The sequence below is a fragment of the Pagrus pagrus genome (assembly GCF_965226575.1).
Source record: "Pagrus pagrus genome assembly, chromosome: 10".
Lineage (NCBI taxonomy): Eukaryota > Metazoa > Chordata > Actinopteri > Spariformes > Sparidae > Pagrus > Pagrus pagrus.
In genome coordinates, this window is record NC_140194.1 from 24,958,383 (window position 1) to 24,981,222 (window position 22,840).

Consider the following 22,840-nt stretch of genomic DNA (forward strand, 5'->3'; position numbering starts at 1 on the left):
TGACTACCAGTTTAAAGATTTATCATGTTCTTTTGAATAATTGAGAAACTGAAACTGCAGTTTTAAATGTTACTGTCAGAAAGTAACTAACAACAGAACTCCCCTTTCTGTATGAAAGAGAAAGGAAAGAGTTTGATTAGTCACAGGGAAAAAAGAACTGACACTGAAAATTAGTTTTCTGCATTCAACTCTTTCCTTACTTAGTGCAGCCAAAACTGCACTCTGCAACAAATTTGATATTCATTTCTGTAAATATTCAATACTTTGCCTAAAGGATAGTTGACACATTTTTGCATGTATCTTTTAATAGGGCGAGTGGAGGGGTGACAGGAAATAAGTCGTGGGGGAGAAAGGCTGACTTTCAAGAAGGGTCATCAGCTGGACTCAAACTTGGGACATTGCCTTAACATGATCAGCATCTTACAACCAGCATCAAGAGAAATCTTTCTACGCTGTGACAATCATCAAGCTCTAATGTCTGTGTGAAACACTAATATGTTGACTAACATTCCCACCATACATATAACTATACAGTCTTTATTTCAGTGTTAAAATTAGGCTGTGTTAATTCAGGTTTTCCTTTAGTACAAATACATCTGTACAGAGTCAAAAAAGCAAATAACAACATGCCAACAACATAAAGGAGCTCACCAAACACCAGCTCCTCCTAAATTGATTAACAAATCTTATGGCAGCAGGCCAATATTCAAGTGTTGCACCGACAGAGCAGACAAACTGAGACACTAAACTAAAATACTAAAACATCCTCAAAACAATCTAGGAAATTAAAAACTTGAACAACTCACTTAAAGTGTTACTGTTGTATGAACATGAACAGCACATTAGACACACAGCACTAGTTGGGTTGTGGTTTGTAATAAAACTCATTTAAAATGGCCCTACACACCCACATGGCGTTTTCAGTGTACTAATGTAATTTCTCTCACCATCAAAGTCACAAAACAAAGTTCAAAGGAGGGCGAGAAAGAGAGAGAGAGGAGGAAGCTGTCAATCAAGCGCAGTCTGTACACAATACACAATCCTGAGCTGACGCCTAATTAAGGAAAATAACTGAAATCACCTGTGTGGGTGTTTGACTATCTGACAGTTACTATAGAAACCCTTCTTATGTCATAATGGAATTGATTTTAATTTATTACACGGTAACAGCCAGTTTAACTCTGGGCCTTGACCTGCCACGTCAACGTTTGACAGTTGCTTTGTAACCTAATATTTAACAATTTTGAAACAATTTTGTCAAGTGCAGGTACTTAGTCATCAAGTTTACTTTTTAATTATGTTCCTTAATCCTCTTGCTTGCTGAAAGTTTGAAGAGTAGAACAGAGTGGACCATGTCAGCCATTTTATAGCCTTATCTCAGACTTACAGCACTTTAGTTCAAAAAGCGTAAGCGCATGAGAGATGAATAGAGAGGGAGCGAGCGATGAAGAGAAGAAAAAGGACGAAGGAGGAGAGATAAGAGTGTGGGTGTGAGGGATGAGGGCTGCAGCAGAGTGTGCAAACAAGAAATGAGAAAGAACAAAATGCACATACAAGGAGACAAATCAGTGGGAGGAAAGAGGAAAAACAGCGGTGCAGGTGTAAGGAAGAAGAGGATAACAGGAGAGGACAGAGATGCAGCCAGTGAAGGACAGAGAAACAGAGAACAGACGAGGCCGGCAAGCGCTGGCAGTATGTGAGGGAAATGAAGAGAGGGCTTTGGGCTTTACGTCCCGCTGTGAAGCAAGATGGAGGACAACAAGGAACACTTTGCCAGACAACCGAGGGAGCCGAGTGGCATGGAGAAAACAGAATGAGGCTTCAGGCTGTACTTCCCACCAAGCAGAGGGAGTGGGAAATGGGAGAGGGTGAGGGCTACTGAGAGAGGAAAGGAGTTCAGTCTTATCTGAGTGGAGCAGGATCGGCCCGTGGAGAAGGCAGCACCCAGGGGAGCAAACTGCACTTTGCCTAATGCCCTTACACTCCCCCCTTTTTTTTTTTTTTTTTAAATCAAGTGGCGTGTGGTTGTTTGAGAAGGTTGTTTTATTTTGAAACGATTTTGGGGGAGAAATCAAAGTCAAAGTCTGATGGATCATGGCTTCAATTGTGTTATTTGTGATTTAGAGGACTGCAATGACATGTTTCTTCTAATGTGGCAGGGCTGTTTTTGGCAATTTTTTAAAATGCAGTGATCAACACGGTGTGCAGAAGTAAAAACATTGAGTGCAGGATTTGAACCTCTTCCTCAAGCTCTTTTTTTCCAGCTTCCACAAACCTACTTCTGTCACTTTTCTTCTGCACAACTCCATGTCCAACACCAGAAATACCTTCAAGGAGAGACTATTCAAAAGTAAGCTTCTTGTCCCCTCTTGTAATTTGACTGCTTTGAGAAATCAGGCACAATGAATTCTTGAAGAGCGATCACGGAAGCAGGAGGACGTGTGGTCTGATGACGCACCGGACGACCTAGTTTGTTTCAAGCATGCTGAACTCGTACGTTTTTTATTCATTCTCCATAACCAGAGTTTGGGCTGCAGCTGTTGCATTTTACTTCATTGAAGGTCATTGGAGACCATGTTGGAAGCGTTATCCAATTTTCTGCAGAGGCAGCAGGTGACAGACAGTTGTTACACTTCCAAGCAAATCAACTCTCTTGGCAGAATCATAAGGACAAAAGATGAGACGCTGTGTTGCTTTTCTACAGAGTTAAAAATACATTTTTAAACAAATTCTGGCTCAATTTTCAAGAACTTTTGTTTATTGACTTCTATGACAAAGTGTCATGAATTTGCTAGTGCTTTTGGCTGGCTTGTTGTCCATAGCAAACGTTGCAGAGGCTCAAGGGTACTGTAGTGATGGAGCTGTTCACTGCTGTGAAGGCAAAAAAGTGATCATAGCGGTTTGCTATAGTAGTTGAATAATTCTTGTCTATTAAGGAAAATTGAGATTATCATCCAAAGTAAACTTCAGTCGGGAAAATGACCTTCAGATGCTGAACGCTCCTTTTCCTATTACATTCTCAATTTAATCATTTATTAAATTTTTTAAAAGGAGGCTTATCATACATCTTTTATCTGCAGCCTCCTTTGAGTCTGACGTTTCACACTTTTAGCAATATCAGGAGAACAAGAGTTTTGTATGGATATTGATAGCATAGTTAAATAGACAACAAGTTTACAGTGTACAGCTGAGAATGTCTAACACTGGGAATAGGGTAAAAGTTTAAATATAGAAGAAGAATAAAAGTTAGAAAACATGATGCAAGCAAATCAGGTTATGAGCCATAATGCCGCTGATCTACATGAAAAACTGTTTCTCCGTCACTGTCCATATAAAACTCAGCGTTTCAGTTGCATAAGAGTATTGGTAGACTAATGCCATATACACACGCAGAAGGTCACTGTTTCTTTAAAGACAAAAGCTAATAAAAACTTAGTGATGCACTGCTCTCATTCCCAAACAATGTACAGATATGGTCGTAGTCCTATTGCAGTCAATGGCACATGAGGCAGTGAGCCAAATGTTACCCAAAGAAAGTCTGTTCCAAAGGGTTTGCACATAGCACAGCGGCTTCTCAAGTATGACGGAGGAAAGGCTAGTTTCATACCATAGTCCTCCAGCAGCTGTTTCTGTAGCTGTGGCAGGGTCAGTCTGTCCTGAGGAGAGCTGCTGCCGTCATCATCAAAACACACCTGGTTCAACTGTAGGGACAAAACACAGCGCACACAACAAACAAACAAAGTTGGTTCAAACGAAGACTGCTTTATAAAAACAACATAAGACAGTTAATGGCATGTACAAATCCACAGATGACCTTTGGTCAGTAAGCTAATGCTTGCACTTCACAAAATAAAGCAAAAAGAAAAACAGCAAAATGAAGCAGTTTGTACCTTAAGCCAGAGATAGTCTTCAGTCTTGTCTGCCACCTCTCCATGGTTATCGCTGATGTCACATTTCCCGATCAGGCAGTAGACGGCTCTCTTGTAGGGGTCGGCGCTGTTCCGCAGCACTCTGCGGTAGTGGAGGCGAAGCTTGTTCTCTGAAGTAGGAGAAAGGCTGCAGTGCAGGGATCAACACAGATGGAAGGAGAAAGGAGAATAGAGAAAGCTTACAATACAGTTTGAAATTCCTTCACCTATGTAGTTATCTCAACATATAGCTGAGGGTTAGCTGAGCTGAGCTGGTCTCACCGTCTGTCAGGGCTGTTCATGTATTCCTGAAACCAGGTCTTGAAGTCTCCCAGCTGATGTTGCACCCTGTTCACAACCTGCATGGCTGCATTCAGATCTCCACAACGCAGACAGTAGTATATCACAGCCCAAACCGGGTGGCCCTCTATCTCACCATCCTGTACCACACAGACATTTGTTACAGTGGTGACTATCTTTCATTTACTCATTTCTTAGTTTTCAGCATGAATTTTAAATAAAGATTCTGTCCACATAGTGTGCTCTGGGCTGTGCGTGACCAGGATTATGATGTCGGTTACACAATTTACACAATTACCGGCCTCAACAGGGGTTCAGCAAGAAAATGCAAGCAACTATGCTTTGGTAAACCACATGACCATGTCATAAAAAAACCTTCCATTCAATCTGACTTTTCCAGCAGCTGTAAATCAGTCACTGAGGTTTTCAACATGGTGGATCAAAAACTGTGCTACAGTCTGCTGTTGATTTCTGTTCTTTGCCCATTGTAATGTTCTCTGTAATCTGTGTACACGTGTCTGTTGATAACACAATGATCAGCCTATAAATAAGCCCTGAGCAGAGTTTTCTTAGATTAAGGTAGAGGAAAATATTGTCTCATTGTTTTTTTACCTGAACATAACTGAAACCTTTTCGAATAAACTCATCATGTAACAGTCCCTGGTAGCAAATATCAGTGAGCTGGATATGAATGTAGATTATGATACTGATATTTGGCAGCCTCGGGCATGTTCACAATCTGACATCTGGTAGCTTTCTATTGGCAGGTTTATCAAAAATGAGATAAAAGACATTCTGTATACTTGTAATAAGAAAAGCATTCAAAATGTGTGTGAGTATTACCTGCATGCCAGGCAGAGGCCCTGGTAGTTTAATGTTGAGGAAGCTGCGGACTAGTTGGTACGTTCCCGGCACTCCTCCTAGTTGGGCCTGATGGAGGTTCCCAAACACCGTCACCATGGTGTAGTTTTTATAACTGGGAGAGAGGTGATAAACAAACACACATACAAATTGAGTCCAACATCATGCTGCAGTTCAGCTTAAATTTAGACAGTGGGTCCACTGCTAACTTAGGTACACTAAAAGCTTGACCTATCCACAAACAGGGCTGACCACGGTACTTAAGAAAAACAAAAACGAGCAGACTCACCTGTTCTCAAGGAAGCTGAGTGCCTGGCGCACAAAGGCCATTTGCATTTCAACAGAGGTGCGACTTTTGAGAGTGTCTTTGGCGGGAACGAGCAACACATCTGTCATCTGCTTCACCATCAGCCACATGTCCGAAACATTCTGGAGAAGAGAGGGAAGGTAACAGCCAGTTACATTTAGATGCGTCAAGAGAAAACAGAATCATACTATCTGTGGAAGTAAAGCCAACCTATATGCTTGCAGAGGACAAAATGATTAAATGAGGATAGCAGAATTTAAAAAAAACAATGTTCTTACCTTGTCATCCAGGCTTTCTGCTACAGAAGCACACAAGTCTCCTAGATTGGGCTGAATGTGACCATTTACTATCTTCTCATTGAAAATGTAAATCTGGAGGAGGTGTTAAAAGGTGGGAAAGACAAAAAAGAAAAAATATTACATTTGTAAATTGTCAAATGCTCAATTTCCTATAGATGCAAATGAATGTTAATAAGGAAACTGAACTCTGCCTACATCTCCATCCTCAGTTTTAAAAGTAGAATAAATTGTTATGACCATCGAGTGAAGTGGTTCACAACAAAAAACAAGAAAAAAAGAATCAAAATGTTCAAAAGGTCATCAAAGAGAATGACAAAAACAAGACAAATGACACCACACGCAATGTGTCGACACATGGTCTAAGGAGAAAGCCACGTTTGAAGCACTGCGTCATGTAGCAGATCAGAGACTCACAAACAGACAAAGAGAAGGTCAGACAGGATGAGGAGGGATGGTAGAGAGACATAGGGGCAGAGTGAGAGAGAGAATTACCCAGAATACCCCTCTACCACCCAATCAATCAATATGTTTGATCTGCCACTTCCTGCCTTGCTGTGACCCCATTTCAACTGAATGATCTTAACAAGCGCATCACAAACAGAATCTGACTGCAGTCCAGTCAAAGTTTAGACATCTGTGTTCAACTCATTTTAACTAAGGTCAATTCAAGAGGTTTTCTTTAGATTTACTGTAACTATCAACAAAAGAAGTGACAAAAAACAATACAGATATGTTTGCAGTAATTGAGAAACAATAAAATACAATTGGCAAATATACCAATATCAGATTTCAGAACTACATGTCTGACTTTGCTCCCCAGAGGTAGAAAAAAAGAAAAAAGACACTGAGACGAATGGGCTGAACGATCTTTTAATATAAAAGATATAAATTAAAAACGAATGTATCTGTGTGCCATTAGCTGGAGTTTCTATGTACATCAAAATGATTGGACTGATGGTGACTCACCTGTCGTCCATAGGCCACCTCCACACTGTCCAACGCACTTCTTCCTGGAGCTGTCACCTCACTCACAAAGCTGGGCTACAATAAAGAAAGAGGACATAATAAATGCACTACATAGAAGAAGCAACTTCTAATGGGAACTTTAGGAAGAAACAACAGGCACGCCAATCATGTGTCAATTGTCACCAATCTGACATCATCAATAAGCATATTCAATGAATCCTCTTTTTCAAACAGAATATTTCAAACCCAGAGAGAAGGACAACCTGTCCAGTGTTCACATGCCTGTTGCCCAATGCATGCTGGGACAGGCTCCCACAGGATGACACACAGGATGAAAGTCTTTCCCTTTACTCAGGGAGAAGATAAAAATAGTACCTATGAGTCTCAGATGAAACAGTTATTCTGGTTAGTTTAGAAGTAGACGACCACAAGTACACAGTGTCAGGAAAATCAGCTTGAGAATTTTGAGACTTGCTTTTATGTAGACATATTGAGTCCAAGAAGTTAAAATATCTTACAATATAGACATTTTTGTGTGATGGTGTGACCAAATTAAGTGGAGAAGAAATGGTGCTGTTGCTGGACTATTTAATATCAAGGTCAATATTATTTGTTAAATTCACTATGCTGTAGACACACAGACAAGGATGTAGGCTTGTAAACCAGTAAAAAAAAAAAAAAAAAAGACCAAAATTAAACATTGCACACACTGCTGTACTGTTGTCTAACAGTAGTAGTAAAACATAAGGAGGACTTGAGCAGGGCTAAATCGACGAGGAGGTGAATTCTACCACCTCAAATTAGCCAACGTACTGATATAACACACTCTCAACAACGTCCATTAAATCAATCTCGAGCATTAAACCTCAATATATCCAGAATATAAGTATACTCAAAATGAGCTTTCCTGTAAGATAAACATGTTGTCTAATGTGTTTAGAAGCCTGATACAGTTTGTCTTACTCGATAAAGACACAAGGCCCGTACCTCCACATCTTGACTGAAGTCCAGTGCGTCCTCTCCTGCTCCGAGTAGCGTATGCAAAACTCTCTGCTTCACCTGCTCCCACTGGACCAGCATGGACTCACGGTGGTACTCTTCAGCTAACAGGAATGTCTGAAACATAAAATTGGAATACATAATTCTACTCATCATATTACAGCACATAGATTAGGACATCCTTTACATTTTGCATGTGTGAATATAGCATGCAAATAACTCACGACAGACTAAGAATGATATTTTAAATGCTGTGCCTTGATGACAGCAGCAGGTTTGACTCTGAAGACACACTAACGACTCACATTCTAGATGGTACTACATGTACTTTCTATGTTTTTGGAGGTACTGAAATGTCCCTTTCTCTGTGCCCTAGACACACACATACACACACACACATACACACAGAATATTTTGACAGATATAGAGATTGCGATATGATTCACAATTAGTGATATTACCATTTTTGCATCACAATTTTTATTTTCAGAGAAAATATACTAATAAATCATGATAATGTGACATTAGTTGGGGTTTTTACTAAACAAACATGTTCTCTTACATCTGGAGAACAAGAGTTGCAGGCCAGGGCATCTCTGCATTACTATAGTGCTTCATTATAAAGCTGTTGTGTCACACATTTTACCTTCAAAAAAATTGCAGTTTCAGTATTTGGATATTGCAACTAGCCATACTGCGATGATGATTATATTCCGAATTCAGCTCTACAGCATGCAGAAACTTTAAAGTACATTATGTAAATTGGCCTTACCTAGGACACACACACACACGCAAACACCGGATTTAGCAGCAGAACCCTGTCAAGATTGTACTGCTCTGCCAGGACACAGTGCAGTCTATTTTAACTCTCCACAGAGACTTAAAGTGAGATAATGGGAACGTGAGATAATTGAATCTTCCACTCTCCAGCTCAGGGAGATACGAATGTGGACTAGAGGCAGAACTAGAGCTACAACTGGGTTTACTTGACTTGGTTAACTTGGTCACTGCCAGAATGTCGAAGTGTTTACATTTAACATTTCTGAGTTGCATTGTTGCAACTGGATAACAACTATGATAGATTCGAGACAGTGCTGTACAGAAATAAGTCCCAAAGATAAATTTGAGTTCATATTTAAAACGGTGTCTGCACTACATGCATAGTTTGTCTACCAGAGAGAGCTGAACTGGTTTATTCTTGTAACCGTAAAATTCACGCTCAATACTCTTTACCACCATTCTTGAACAATCATATTTATGGGTTTCCTATCAACAGTCTTTGAATGTTATGAGTTTATCACATAACATTTCATTTGTCTCTCTCTCAAATAACAGTATCAGAATCTGCCTTAAAAATCCAGAGTTGACAGTGGTAAACAGGTTTTAAATCTAAATGAGATCATATTCATGTCAAGTGATGGCTGTGAGACCGAAGAGCTCAGACTAAATGTCATTTAACAGCCCAATAGCACACATTTCATGCAATTTAAAAAGTATAGCAGTCAGACAGAAATCTAAAGAACATCTCTAACATCCGCTTTCTTTTTAATCTTCAGTGCATTTGAGTTTTTTCCACCCTTGCACGCAGGTCCTTTTTTCCCTCTCTCAGGGAGCAGAGATAGATAATGGGACCGGCAGCTAATTAAACGCAGGGCCTATTAGCTGCGCACATCAGGGAAGCCATTTCAAAACCATTCCCTAAAGGTTCACACCAGAAGGACTTTTAGATCACAGCAAGTAGAAATTAAGAAAAAAAAAAAGGTTTTTAAGTGTTCCTGTATTGTGATGGGCTTATGCTCATACACTGTGCAGTGCTGAAACTCCTCTGATTCTGTAAAAGAAAAAATGAGGCAAACAAAGAACCACCACCACTGTCTGTGATTATGGAGTCTAACTAATAACTGCATCTTGCCCTTTTAAAAAGAATGAAAAATTATGAAAATATTACTGCCATGTGAGTTTTGTAAGCCTGTCTGAATCTAGGGGTGCCTTTGTACTGGTTTGGTATGTCATCCATCTGTAACTCTTCCTAGACCCGGGAAGCAATCAGACACTGGACAGATACTGACCCTGCGGCGAGACTCCTCAATGGCTGACAGGAGGGCGTTGTCCCTCTCGTTCTTCAAGAAGCCCTGTGGACAGGGAAGAGACAGACGGACAACAAACAGAGGGAGAGGATGAGACACAGAGAGAAAAACAAGAACAGAAAGCAGGAGATATTAGCTCAAAATAAAAGCTCAAAACAAAATGAGGAAGAGATAAACTGTATGCAGAGAGTTCTAGGAGGACAGATTTAGCAGCCGCGCCATAATGTCCTCTATGGGAGATAGAGGCTGCTTCTCAATTTTCCATTTAATTTGTTCTGCCCTTCCTAGACATGTGAAGTTCCATACACCGTCAGGATTAGTCAAACCTATAGTCGCTGTTTCAAACAGGCATATAGGCAGGCCAGAGGGGTGACCATGCTTTTCATGCGCCATTTTGAGACAGCTGTCGGCTTAGCCTCCATTTTGGTCTCATCTCAAGATGGCTGCCCGTGCATACATACATACATCCCCCTCCTCTGACCCTTGCTATGAAAGTGGTAATTATTCACATCCTACTCAACTTACAGTAAAACTACTTATGTTATACACGAGATCTGAGCTATGAAATGAGTAAGTGGTGCTTATGTAACAGCTGGAGTGTGCAGGAGAGAACACGACAGCACGCTTCAGAAGGAAAGTGAGCGAACGCAGACGTGCATAGGAGACAGACATCTTGAGGAAAAATCAAAATGGCGGCAACGCTGTAGTCACTTTGGTACTGTCCTCTTAAAGCAAACACAAGAGCTTTACAGTGCCATAAAAACTGTCTAAACAAACTGATCGATTGACCTTTTTTACTTGATCATCAAGACCACAACATATCAAACAAAACTGCCAAGTAGCCATTACAATTTTTAAGAGACCTTGTTTATGTTTTAATTACTTATTTAGTTTCATCAACAGGACTGCAACTAATGACTACTGTAATTATTAAAGGATCTGCTCACTCTTTTTCAATTAATCAAATTAAGACAATATGTACAATAAAAATGAGCAACACAATTTCTGTACATCTAGGTCTTCAAATGGCTTGCTTTGTCCGACCAACATGATAAAATAATAGTTTATCAGTCAACAATCATCAAAATTTTCATTTCCTCACTATCATCTTATAGTTTAATATTTCAGAGCTAACTAACCACATATAGATGTTAACAACTGAAAACCAAAAAACTTAAAAAACATTACCAGAAAATGTTGCTTTAAAAAAGTTCATTAGTTAGCTGTTAGAAAAAGGAAATGTACTATAAATTATTTAACAGATCATAAAATAATCTGTAAAATGGGTAAATGCCACGACTTTTACAACGACTTTTATGACATATTGCAAAATTGAGGAGATAAACTGAACACACATCTACAATAGCTTTGATCTTTGTCAGCTTTGTTTACTTGACTTGAAAATATATCTGCTTCTTGTTATGCAAGAAACCCCAGAGGTAGGCTTCTAAAATTTTATACAACAGCCCTTCTAACTCTGACATCATAGTCTCTTAAGTTACTGGAAAGTTGTTCCCCCTGTCATATAATAGCAATTTAGTTCATCGATGACATTCTGGCAGCATCTGTCTTCATTTGAGTTCATTCTCCCCTTTGCTTCTCTACTCCACCCATCTCTCCTCTCTCATCTCCTGTCTTATGTCCCTATTGCTGCACCTGCACACTGCTTCTCCTACTTCAGTCTCATTTTCTCTCCTCCCTCACTTTCTGAGCTCTGCCTGTCACTGCATTCATTGTGTCTTGTGACAAATAAGAGCAAAATTGGATATGTTGAAACCAAAACACAACTGAGTAACTGATAATTTACACTGCATTGAAAACTAAACGTTACCAATGCTATAAAATTGTAAAGACCATCTATGATCTGTCTGGGCCAACTGACCTGGCCTTTATTTTTTATCACATCAATATGCAGCTAGGAGCTATTCTTAAACTGGAGTTCCAGCTGAAGCTGATGGAATAATGAAGCTTTTATAGATGCTGATCTAAAAACCATGGTGCTTTCCAGGGAAATAATATTTTGCAATAGCAGGACTGATGAACAGAATATTGATAATGAGTGATGTGTTGTTCTGTGTTTTAATTCACTTGAATCCTCACATGAATAGACAAGCTGGCTAGCAATGTGTTTTTAATTCTGTCTTTATAAAATGTGATCTGATGATTTTCTTTCTCAGCAATGAATTCATCAGTCAAAGTATAGTAGCCTGGATGTGACATACAAAACCAACTCTGATATTCCACTGTGGAAAATGGGGTTGCGGTGTATTCTGCTGCTGCAAGGTGTGTGGCTTTACATAGAGAATAACTGATGGTTGATCTGATCTCATACTGCACTGTATTGTGGGTTTTAATTTAAATTCCCAGCTGCAGCAAAAACTGTTTCTTTCATGAAAAACTTCTTGTCCGAACACAACGTTAGTTTATTTGGGAACTGCTGACATCATGGCAGAAATCAGAAGTGTCTTAATGTTTTTCAGTCGGATGGCGTGACATTATCTGGCATTATGAAGGCTCAAACTAAAAGGTCCAACTTGGTCTTGGTAAAATATTTAGTACTATTAGTCAATTTGAATCAATTAAGGATGGAAGTTTCTCTCTCCCCCTTTAACCCTCTCATCCAATCCTCATTCCTAGTTTCTCTCAGCCCACTCCCTCCCTCTCTTTTTCTTTCTCCATCTCACTTTTTGTTCCCAGGAGAGGCTGAGAATAGGTCTATATTTAACCACTCTAACCAGAGGAGAGCTCAGGTCAACGCTCACTGGAGAGCTGCACTGGAAAAGCAAGAGAATAGAGTAAAAAGTTGTAACAGAGGCTTATGGTATATATCTCAACAAGAGAACATTACTGATGAATAGTTATTCAGTAAACTGGAGGAGAAAAAGATTAGACTTGACCAGATGATACTGAAACATGCACTTTCCACAAAGCATCTAAAGCAATGGTGGCACATTGGGTAACTCTAGATAACTCGCCTCAGCATTTTTGCTTCAAATGAAGTCCAACAGTAGTCAAAGATTTTTCATTGCTGTCATTTTGTTGCCTGTTGCCAGCTGCACTTGTACTGCCAACGGCTTTGCCGATACAACATTTTTTGTGCCAAATGTAAATTGACAAGTAAGCCAACAGCTGTGGCCAAAATTCCCATTTGTCTGAGATTTGAATGCTTTTCACTTTCACAAGAACTAGCATTTTTGCTTCAAAATGTTTGCTGGATCTTACATTTAGCAAAAATGAACAAAAAATTTTTTGTCACTTCGTCACAAAAAAAAAAACAACAACTTAATTTTATTGTCTTTTTTGCCTGTTACAAACCCTTAAAGATTGTGGTAAATGAGGAATAAGTAAAACAATGAAGAAGCTAACCGGTTTTAATAAATTCTAGGAAGATTTAGAAGCTTTAATCAAAGAAAGGTGCAACATCATTGCTGCTAACGTCACAATTGCTGTGTAATTTTGAGAAGCACTAAACAGCTGATGTTTAGTCTGAGACACTCTGTACCCAACCTCTCAGACGATGCTTCAATTCCTCCTTGCATTCATTACCAAATGGTAAAAATAAACATAGAATAACGAAAATGCGTCATAAGAGCCATGATGACAAATTCAGACCATCAAAAAAGGACATTTTAGCAGAAGTCAAATGTAGTCTTATCACTTTCAACGATGAATTCAGTGCTGGGCAGCAGGTCTATCATCTAAAGATGTACATTTTCCGTTGCCCCACCCCTGTATTGTGTGTACTGTGTAGTATTGTGTCTCCTCTGAGATCTGCAACCCACTGCGAACACCCACAGCTCACTGGCCAGACAGCCCAGAAGCTTCTATAGAAACAGGAACACAGCCACAGACAAGAATTTCATAATTACAGATCAATCAGGAAATACTCTATTACTAATATGTGCGTCGAGAAATAAAAGCTGAACTGGTTAAAAGAAGGTAGAACCGAGGGCTATTCTACCTTCAACTGAAAATATAACTGTGGAAGTTTCAATCTTTGTCTCTCATATCTGCTAAAATGTGCATATTACGAAACATAAGCGGACAGCTGACTGCGTCTATAAAAACACACTGCAAGTCATCAGACAAGCATGACCAAATTGTAGGATCTCGCATCAAGCAATCCTTTAGATCTAATGTATTTGGTGAGTGTGTGTGTCTCTCTCTCTTTGAATACGCATGTTAACATGCACGCATGTGCTCATTCTCTGTGCCGGCACACACAGGCCCTCATTCTATTAGCCTTGGTCAAGATAGTCACACTGTCTGCACCTGAATGCAGTTTTACAGTATGTTCGGGGAGATTAGCAAGTCTGATTTTTCACTCTTTTGATCCGGCTTCATGCTTATTACACACACGCTATTAGATGTGGTGTAGGGATAGATAGTCTGGAGGAATTTAAAGGCTAAATAAGGACACAGTAAAAGAGCAGTTAGAGGGGAGATAAAGAGCGAGAGCCTTGCTTGCTGTGCCAGTCATCGTGGATGGAAGAGAGGGAGGCTTTCTGTCCTCATTTGCCATGACACAATGAGCGGACCAGTGCCTGTGTGGTGTGTGTGTGTGTGTGTGTGTGTGTGTGTGTGTGTGTGTGTGTGTGTGTGTGTGTGTGTGTGTGTGTGTGTGTGTGAGAAACCCCACCCTTCACTCCTCCACTTCCTGTATAGCAAGAGTATATATGTAAAGTATTACAGCATATACACACATACATGTGAATATATTATGTTGAAAGTGATGTTTGCATCTATTCATTAACAAAAATTCTATTAAGTCGTCATCATCATCATCATCTCCATAGGCGCCATACAGTCACAAACAATGTAGCACAATCAGACAAGAGATGGAGAGAGACAGAGAGGTGACAAAAAAGTGTGGCAGACAAAGCACATGCCTGTCTGTGAGTGTGTGAATGTGTGTGTATTAGTGCATAGGTAATACTCACTCATGCTGTGCGCCTGTCTGCCTGCTTGGCAGATGGACTGACAGATGAAAAAGACAAGAAAGAGTAAAAAATTGCTTTTCATTTCTTTGTCTGTGCCCAGGTATCTGGGCAGTGACAGCCCAGGAGACAGGCATCAGCCCTCCGCCTCTCCATCCCTCTGTATCGCTGTGCCAGGGCAGCAGCAGTGGCCGCCATGCTGGGGCGTGTTCCCTGTGCCCTTTTCGAGCCGGCATGGCGGTGTACTTGCAGCCTTTCCCCGTTCGAAAGCAGGCCAGTGACTCTTGTGCATGAGCTGGAGTACGAAGTGGAAGTGCCACATCAAGACTCATTGGAGGTGGTTTTATTGTCGGAGGGCCGTACCAACTGAGCACTCAGACACAGGGGGGATCCACGAGAAGGAACTATGGATTCATATAGAATATCAGTTCCTACCATCAGCTGACACCCCCCCTCCCTCAGCCCTCATCCTCTCTCTCTCTCTCTCTCTCTCTCTCTCTCCCTCCTTCACTTCATCCCAGCATCTCTGGCGCCCTCCTCCTCCTCCCTCAGCCAGTCCCACTCATTTTCTTCCTTTTTTATCCATCTATGCATCCTTCCTTTCTTCCCTCCCTCTCTCCTCCCTCCCTCAGCTCAATGCAATTATACTAATGGATTTTTTCCCCCTCGGTTGATGGCTTCCGACATCCTGTCTTGAAATGAGGCTAATCATGCTCTTAAGGGTCATGTTTAGTTAATGAAGGGTTTGGGAGGCACATGTGGGTGGAGGAGGAGGCAGGGGGGGCATTCCTATATGCTGTCTGACTATCACAGTACACACAAAGCAGGCGTGTAAAAGCACACACCTACACTTCTAGTCTTGTGCACATGGCACACACTCATTCACACACAGGCACATGATCGCTGCATTCATAAGAGCAGGCCAACACAGACAGGATGAAAATGCATGCACCCACGTGCAGCCAAATCTACGCTAGACACACACATTCATTCATAAGCACACGGAGAGACACTGCATACGCCAGCAATCGATCGCGACTGACACAGATACAGGCGTGCAAACATAGCACAAGGAGCCTGTGCACGACACACATACACACACATCGTGTGAAGCTATGTCAGTAGTGTTCGTCTATCTCAGCAGATGCTCTGGGCTTAGCCAACTGCATCCACTGAACGCATGCCATCACTGCTGAGGGATGTGTGTGTGTGTGTGTGTGTGTGTGTGTGTGTGTGTGTGTGTGTGTGTGTGTGTGTGTCTATGTATGTAAGGAGTTGGGGAGGGCAGAAGAAGAGAAAGGTAGGGGGAAAGAGGATGTAAATGGGAGAGCAAGGAAAAGAGGAAAAATCAGAGGAAAGAGAGGAATGAAGGTAAAGTGAAAGAGAAAAGAGGAGTAAGCATAAGGACCAGCTGAAAAAGGGTGAGGTGAGGAGAGAGAGAGAGCCAGAGCTCTGGCAGAGAAAGACAGTGAAAAGTGATACGAGGACACGGACAGAAAAAATTGCAGCCGGTCGCCATTTTTCTACCAGCACTGCTCTCCGCCTTCCACTTCTACAGTTACATTTTTCCTCTCCATTTTTTACATTTGATTGCTCTTTTCTCTATATTTTTATTTGGCATGCTCCTTTGTTCAACACTGAAAAAAATGGATAACCCTGAAGCGCTGAACACCGACTGACTGTGATTCATCCCTGACGATTACCAACACACAGAACATACGGTACAAATGCAAAAAACGACAAGTGCATTGAACAATGATTTAGCCTATTTGTAAAGACATATAATATGTGGCAACAGCTGTGAGCAATCCTTTACACAGATGTCTTGGTAGCAAACAGATTTTTTGTTGAATCGCAGAGAGATTTGTTAAGATACTTGCTTTTTATTACATTTTCAGATTCCTGCTGGGACTTGGTGTACTTCAGTCTAAACCCCCATTTCCATCCAAGGAGGCAAGTGTACTGCAGATAAGAACCATCTATCAATCACATCCAAATGAAACCCAACCCTATATGGCATACTGTCAAACAGTAGTGCAAAGACGATGAGGGAGAAGAGCCTGATAATCATATCAGTATATGCAAAAATACTGACTAGTTGTTGTCTATCCATTTATACTACTTTGTAATGTTAATTAATACAACATAAATCGGCACCATCCATCATATTTACAAAAATCCCATAACATTAAGTCATAATGTAACACTAAGCATCATAATCATTCTGGCTAGCCACAGGGGTGCACAATTAAATATACAATTGTATCACAGTACTGAGGGAACAAATGATAATATACATTTTCTAAAGTATTGGCTGAAAGAAATCATCATGGAATTTACTCATCTTCTCCGTCTACATTTGTGTAGAAAATTTAAATATCTGAAGGGGTGAGACATCACTGGATCCGCGTTCAACTGTGCACTCAGTAAAATAAGATGAAAACCTAAATTAGCAAAGCAAATCCATGGTTAAACTGAAGACACTGCCCTCTGGACATGCAGTCAGTACATAACTAGCTACTCCCACATCCATAAAGCCATAAATCTAGGGCTCTTTGTCTATATAGCCTTCTATACTAAGATCCCCACTAATTTGCGTTCAGCTATACATACAGACACATCATTTACACACCAATTACCACAGTATGTGTGAGTGTGTGTTACACACAGAAACCGCAGAGGCGCGCATCAGCTCACTCATGCGAAACACATACACACATACTGACAGCATGTTTGCATTTTCACTGCGCCCTGTCTGTCAACCTCCAGTAGTCCCATGGCCTTGCATCATTTAAAGCACAATTCAGCCATTAAAATATTTTTTGCATTATTCCAATGAATTTAGGCAGTTCGATAATACTGCTGCATTTCATAAAGCTGAGAGTCCCTGCTGTCATTTCCTCAACAGACATACCCTGGAGCTGCAACATACTGATGTCAAGGCTTTCTGTAGTCCAGTTTAAATGGGGAGACAGTGACACATATGGAGCTCAGGGAAATGCAGCAACTTCCCTGAACCAGGGAAGAAGAAGGAGATGAGAGAGAGCAATAAAGGGAAGCAGTACAAGGTGGAAGAAAAAGGTAAAGACAGGATACAGATCCTTGTTGAATCATTACAAAGTGAAGAAATGTTATGGATTATGCATTGTTATTTATATGAACATCACCAATTAATAAATGCTTAAACCACATCAGTAAAGAGTAACTTAATGTTACAGAGAGTACTGTACTGATTAAGCATTGCACATCTGTTATATTGTCAGACTCATGATGGACTCATTATAAAAAAATAGTTATAATCGATGCAACAGATCCTGAGATATTGTGTTTTTAATTCCACAATTCGCCTTCCTTGTCGATACCTGGCACCCACAAGAGATTTAGGTGTGTCATGCTAATGGAGGCTTATGTAGCCTCGAGCTGCTAGCCTCAAGCAGAGATAAAGAGCAGGCTGCTGAGGTCTAGTAATATAAACTCACTTTCTAACTCCACAAGCTCCACATTTTTTCATTTTCTATTATGAATAGTCTTTACCTTCAGAATTACACACTCTGTAATATAAGAAATTGTACAGTAGACATGAACTGATATCACTCCTGAACACAGAAAAGGTTCAAGAATCTGTACTACTGCTTCATGAAATACAAGGGTTTGATTCAAGACTTCTGGAGAACACTTTTGCAGTTTTTCATTTTTATCTGGGTACCATCCAACTAATGTTTATCTGTAAGATACAGGAGGTCAATTCCCTTTGAAATCTTACATTTAACCACTGGGCCAATGCCTATACAGTGCTATAAATCTTGCAGCATGTAAGGCAGAGTATCCAACAGCGCCTCTTTTTACTGAAAATGAGGCTGCCATCTGACCTACACGTCAAACCCTGTATTTTGTTGCTGTCTTGTAATAGCTCAGCACCACTTAACATCTTTTCTCCTAGTGTACTTGTTGACGTAAAGTGACGGCAACTCTCCCAACAGGATGCTAAATGGAGACCTGTAGGAGGAATAAAGTGGGTTGCATTGTGTCTCGTTGTTGATCAGAACTTGGCTTGCTTTTCTTTTAGTGGTCTTACTTTCAAACAGAATTCACCACAAGCTACGGGCCTCCCGAGTCTGATTCATTTTTTGGTTCCATGTCAACACCCAATTAGCTTAAAGTCACAATTAGTCACAGTTTGAGTCAACTGTTTGTATATGATCTCATGATCTTCATTAAAAAAGAATTCCCAAAGTGCCAGCAGCGAGCTCATTCAAGGACTTACTCACCTCTGTTTTGGCCAGCTTGGTTCAACTCCAGTGTTATTTTTGAGGACATAGTTTGTGATGTTGCAAGTCATTTTGAATATTTTTGTTCTTCCAGAAAAAACTGGAAATAATCTTTAGTATAATTCAGTCCAAGTACAGCATCACAACATGTTAACTTTGTCTAAGGTTCAAGATATGGTTAGGACAAACAGTGGATTTTATTAATGAAATGCAGATGTGCTGGAGATGTTGGAAGCTTTGTCATATTATGCAATTAGTCAATGACCCTGTTTGTATCAGAACTACATTTTGGTTCACCAGACAATTTTCTCGTGTTTGTGGCTGAATGAAAAAGCCAATAAGAAGGCAATGCTGTTGTCTTTTAATTTTCATTCAAATAAAATATATTGTATATGGGCTTTAAGATAAATGCCAATGCAATGCTAGTTTCTCAGCTGACTTTCCTTTTATTCTGACCACCTTCCTGGAATGTGTTTGTTCAAATGGAGCTGTGGTTTTGTCTGAGAAAGAGCAGAGGAATTTTTCTAAAATGTTTGTAATGTGCTGTCTTCTTTGAAACCAATAAGGAGAAAGCGCAAGAGCGGAGAGGGAGTGTATGAGTGTGTATTCACGAGAGAGAGAAGCTAAGTGCTCTTCCAGTCATTCAATCAATCAGTCAAACCCACCCAGCCCAGCATACATCCGGCTGACCAAGAAGAATGAAAGAGAGTATAATTTGTTAATGTCAAATAATGGAAGGTGGACAGCAATAGAGGAAGCAAAAGAGAAATGTATAAATAGATACATAGAATATCAGGAGATATATAAGAAAGAGTAAAAGAAGGTGTGGACACCAGCATTAAGCTGGTGTCCCATCTATGGCCCTATCCTATAAGGGACTTAAGGCAGAGTGTTGTATGCTTTACAGACTGTGAAGCCCCTTGAGGTGAATTAGTGATTTGTGACACTGGGCTATGTAAATAAAATTGAATTGACTTCACTTGGCTGAATAGGTCCGAGAGAACAGAGGGAAGAGATGATTGAAGAGATATTAACAGGGGATTAAGCAGGGTCAAAAAGAGGGATAATTGACAGAGAAAGAGATGGATTTCAGTCAACTGCAGCAACTTCTCTGAATCAGAGAAAGAGGTGGAGTAGGTAGAAGCGGAGATAGGGTAAAGAAAAGCAGTATCAAGTGGAAGGAAAAGGTAAAGCTGGGATACGGATTAGAGTTTGACCGATTAATTGGTTTGGCTGATTAATTGGCAATGAAAGGACCTTTTACAAACTGTTGGTATTGACAAAGCCTGGCTCCAGTAGTGGCTGCAAAGCCTCTACCAGTTACACAGGGACATACATCACTGTTTCGCATGGAGGCACCATACACAAGTTTCATTGTTTACCTGAGATTATTTATCTTTAAATGAGAGTTAACTTTATATAAGATAGCTTTAATTGTAAATTATAAGCGGGATAATGTTGTTGGTTACAGTATAGCATTATAATGCATTAGACTGAAGGTAACCGCAACTCTGCCAAAAGCATGCACTCCCTTTTTTTTCTCATTTCTTAAATGCAAGCCAACAACACAACTATGAGCCAACTGCCAGAAGTGTTCATTTGGGGGTCAGTTTTTTCTGAAGCTTTATGTAGGCATGTGATACACTCCTGATAACTGTCTTAACAACTGTTGAAGATCACATTAAATGGTACTCTCTAACCCTTCCTGTTTCCACAGAAGCTATCAGCTGTTTCCTGCTCGCTATTATATCAGCCTTTACAAATCCACTATGAGTCTACCTCTAATATAGATCCTTGTTGACTTGTTACCAAGAGGAGCATTGTAAGGGATTACGCAGTGTTAGACAAATTAATGAAGGCTTTAACCATTTCAGTAACACAATGTTTAAAGAGTACTGCACTGAACTTCTATAACATTGTTGGGTCGAGTTTGTTAAAAAGGCATCAGATTCAATGCAGAAGAAACAGAGATATCATCTTTAATTCCATTATTTCTTATTGCAGAAACCTAGTGCCCATTTTACTCACAATGCAACTTTGCTGCCAACAGTTCAGTTAATGGGTCTTTTATACCACTGGCAGCTAACATAGCCTCAAGCTACTAGCCTGAAGCAGAGATGAGGAATGGGATACAGAGGTCTAGTTGGTATAACTGTACAGCTACAGCTCAGCATGACAAACTGAACTGAACTGAACTGAACTGAACTGAACTGAAGCAGAGTGAAAGGGGGTCACTGTGACCTGCTCATCAGTACATCTTCCTTTCTAACCTTTCTTCATGGTCAACAAATCAACTGCTGTTATTTTTCCATAGGACCAATTAACTCGCTGAGGTGTTTGTGAGTATGTCTGTTACCGCTTGAACCTCCAACGCTGCCAGCCCCTTGTGACAAACTTCAGACTTTTAGACATTTTTTTGAGAACTCTTTGCAGGGAACTTTCATCATCCAGATTTTATCAGCAGAATTTATCATCTGAAGCTAATTTGCATTACTGTGCGCTGGTCTAAGAAATTATTTTACTTCTTCATTGTTATCTGGTTAAAGTAATCTTTCTGCAAGCCAATCTTTAAACTATGACTGTTCAGCCAAACACAGTTTGAACACAGAGAAAAACTGATCACTTTCAAATGTTATAATACCTGAAACTATATAATTTGGACTCTTTTTTTGGGGGGATTTCAAACAAAACACACACTGATGAATCCAATGTGCTGAAACAACCTATGTAAGCGCCCGGGACTGCAAAACTAGCAACTCGCCGGACTCACAGCTCAGTAGGTCATTCATACCTGTATGTCAGTATCCTTGACCGGCTCCAGCGGCTCAAAAGTGGTGGCAGCACTTAGACTTTCCAACCGCTGAGAAATGTGGAAGATGTCTAAACCTCTGGAACCAAGGAGGATTGACCTAAGAGAAAGACGGAGAGGGGGTGAGAATGAATGAATATAACTGAGACTGATAATGAACTGTAGTTTTTTTTATCAAGCACTAGAGGGCACAAGAGGCTTTGCTACTATATCTTTCCACTGGTTAAAGATCACATCAAGTAGGCTCCAAACAAATTACACGGCTTCACGTCAAGACATTTATAAAGAAAAATAAACAAATAATTAAAAAAATGTTTGAGAGTTATAAAAAACTGAATCTGTAAAAATGACTTCCCAAACAACATTCACACTTTTATTCAGTGCTGTTGCATTTTACATTTCATCAACAATTTGGATAGTCGATTGTTCTAAATACAACATTATCCATGTCTGCTTTAAGATTATAAATATTATCTGTTAAATGTTATAATAAAAAGGTGTGATTTTCAGACATGCTCAAAAGAAGCCAGGACAACTATGTACAGGTGTCACAAATATTTGGGTTTTGAGGGTTAGAAGAGGGTTACTCATTCAGGAAAGCATCCTTTCAGCTGGCCTTGAATAACAACCCTTGATCAAAAGCAAATATTAACATAACTATCAGTTATTTCCAGAAAAAAGGGGCAAATCAAAGGGTCAGGTAAGGAGAATGTAAAATGACTTTACATCTTAAAGAAGCAGATGGATTTGTATTACAGTCTGTATAGGTTCTGTATCGGGCACTATACAGGAACATACTGGAGTAACAAATTCTTCATTAGACATATTCCTTACGCTTTAACATCAGCAGCATCTTGAGAGGTGCGGGTCAGGGTGCGGGATCGAAGCCTTTCCCCCGCCTGCTGGATCTCCTGGAGGTTCCTCTCAACATGCGGCAGCTCTGACACTGCTTCCGTCTCAGCAGCTAGCTGCTCTGCCTGCTGCAGCAGCTCCCCGAAGCCCTCTGCATCCATACCTCTAGACAAGGAGAGGAAGAGTGTTTAAAGGAGTAAAAACAGGCAATGTATTGGGATAACATACAGCTGGGAGATATGGCAAA

At 40.2% G+C, this 22,840-nt stretch overlaps 1 protein-coding gene and 1 long non-coding RNA gene across 2 annotated transcripts in view; one reads left to right on the forward strand and one right to left on the reverse strand.

The window, feature by feature from the left end:
• The window catches only part of nup93 (nucleoporin 93), a 31,300-nt gene that overhangs the window by 6,872 nt on the left and 1,588 nt on the right, over positions 1-22,840 (reverse strand). Inside the window, exons 2-12 of the mRNA XM_084365005.1 lie at positions 22,576-22,758; positions 21,724-21,841; positions 9,710-9,772; positions 7,629-7,757; positions 6,642-6,716; positions 5,655-5,747; positions 5,359-5,498; positions 5,052-5,184; positions 4,191-4,348; positions 3,891-4,056; positions 3,608-3,701 (exon numbers count right to left, since the gene is read on the reverse strand). Of these exons, the coding sequence (XP_084221131.1) occupies positions 3,608-3,701; positions 3,891-4,056; positions 4,191-4,348; positions 5,052-5,184; positions 5,359-5,498; positions 5,655-5,747; positions 6,642-6,716; positions 7,629-7,757; positions 9,710-9,772; positions 21,724-21,841; positions 22,576-22,754 (1,348 nt within the window). The 5' untranslated portion in view covers positions 22,755-22,758. The remainder of the gene's footprint in view (positions 1-3,607; positions 3,702-3,890; positions 4,057-4,190; positions 4,349-5,051; positions 5,185-5,358; positions 5,499-5,654; positions 5,748-6,641; positions 6,717-7,628; positions 7,758-9,709; positions 9,773-21,723; positions 21,842-22,575; positions 22,759-22,840) is intronic.
• Positions 15,977-19,304, forward strand: LOC311263608. The gene is made up of 3 exons (XR_014623368.1): positions 15,977-16,385; positions 16,563-16,617; positions 17,573-19,304. It is a non-coding gene; the product is annotated as an uncharacterized lncRNA (long non-coding RNA).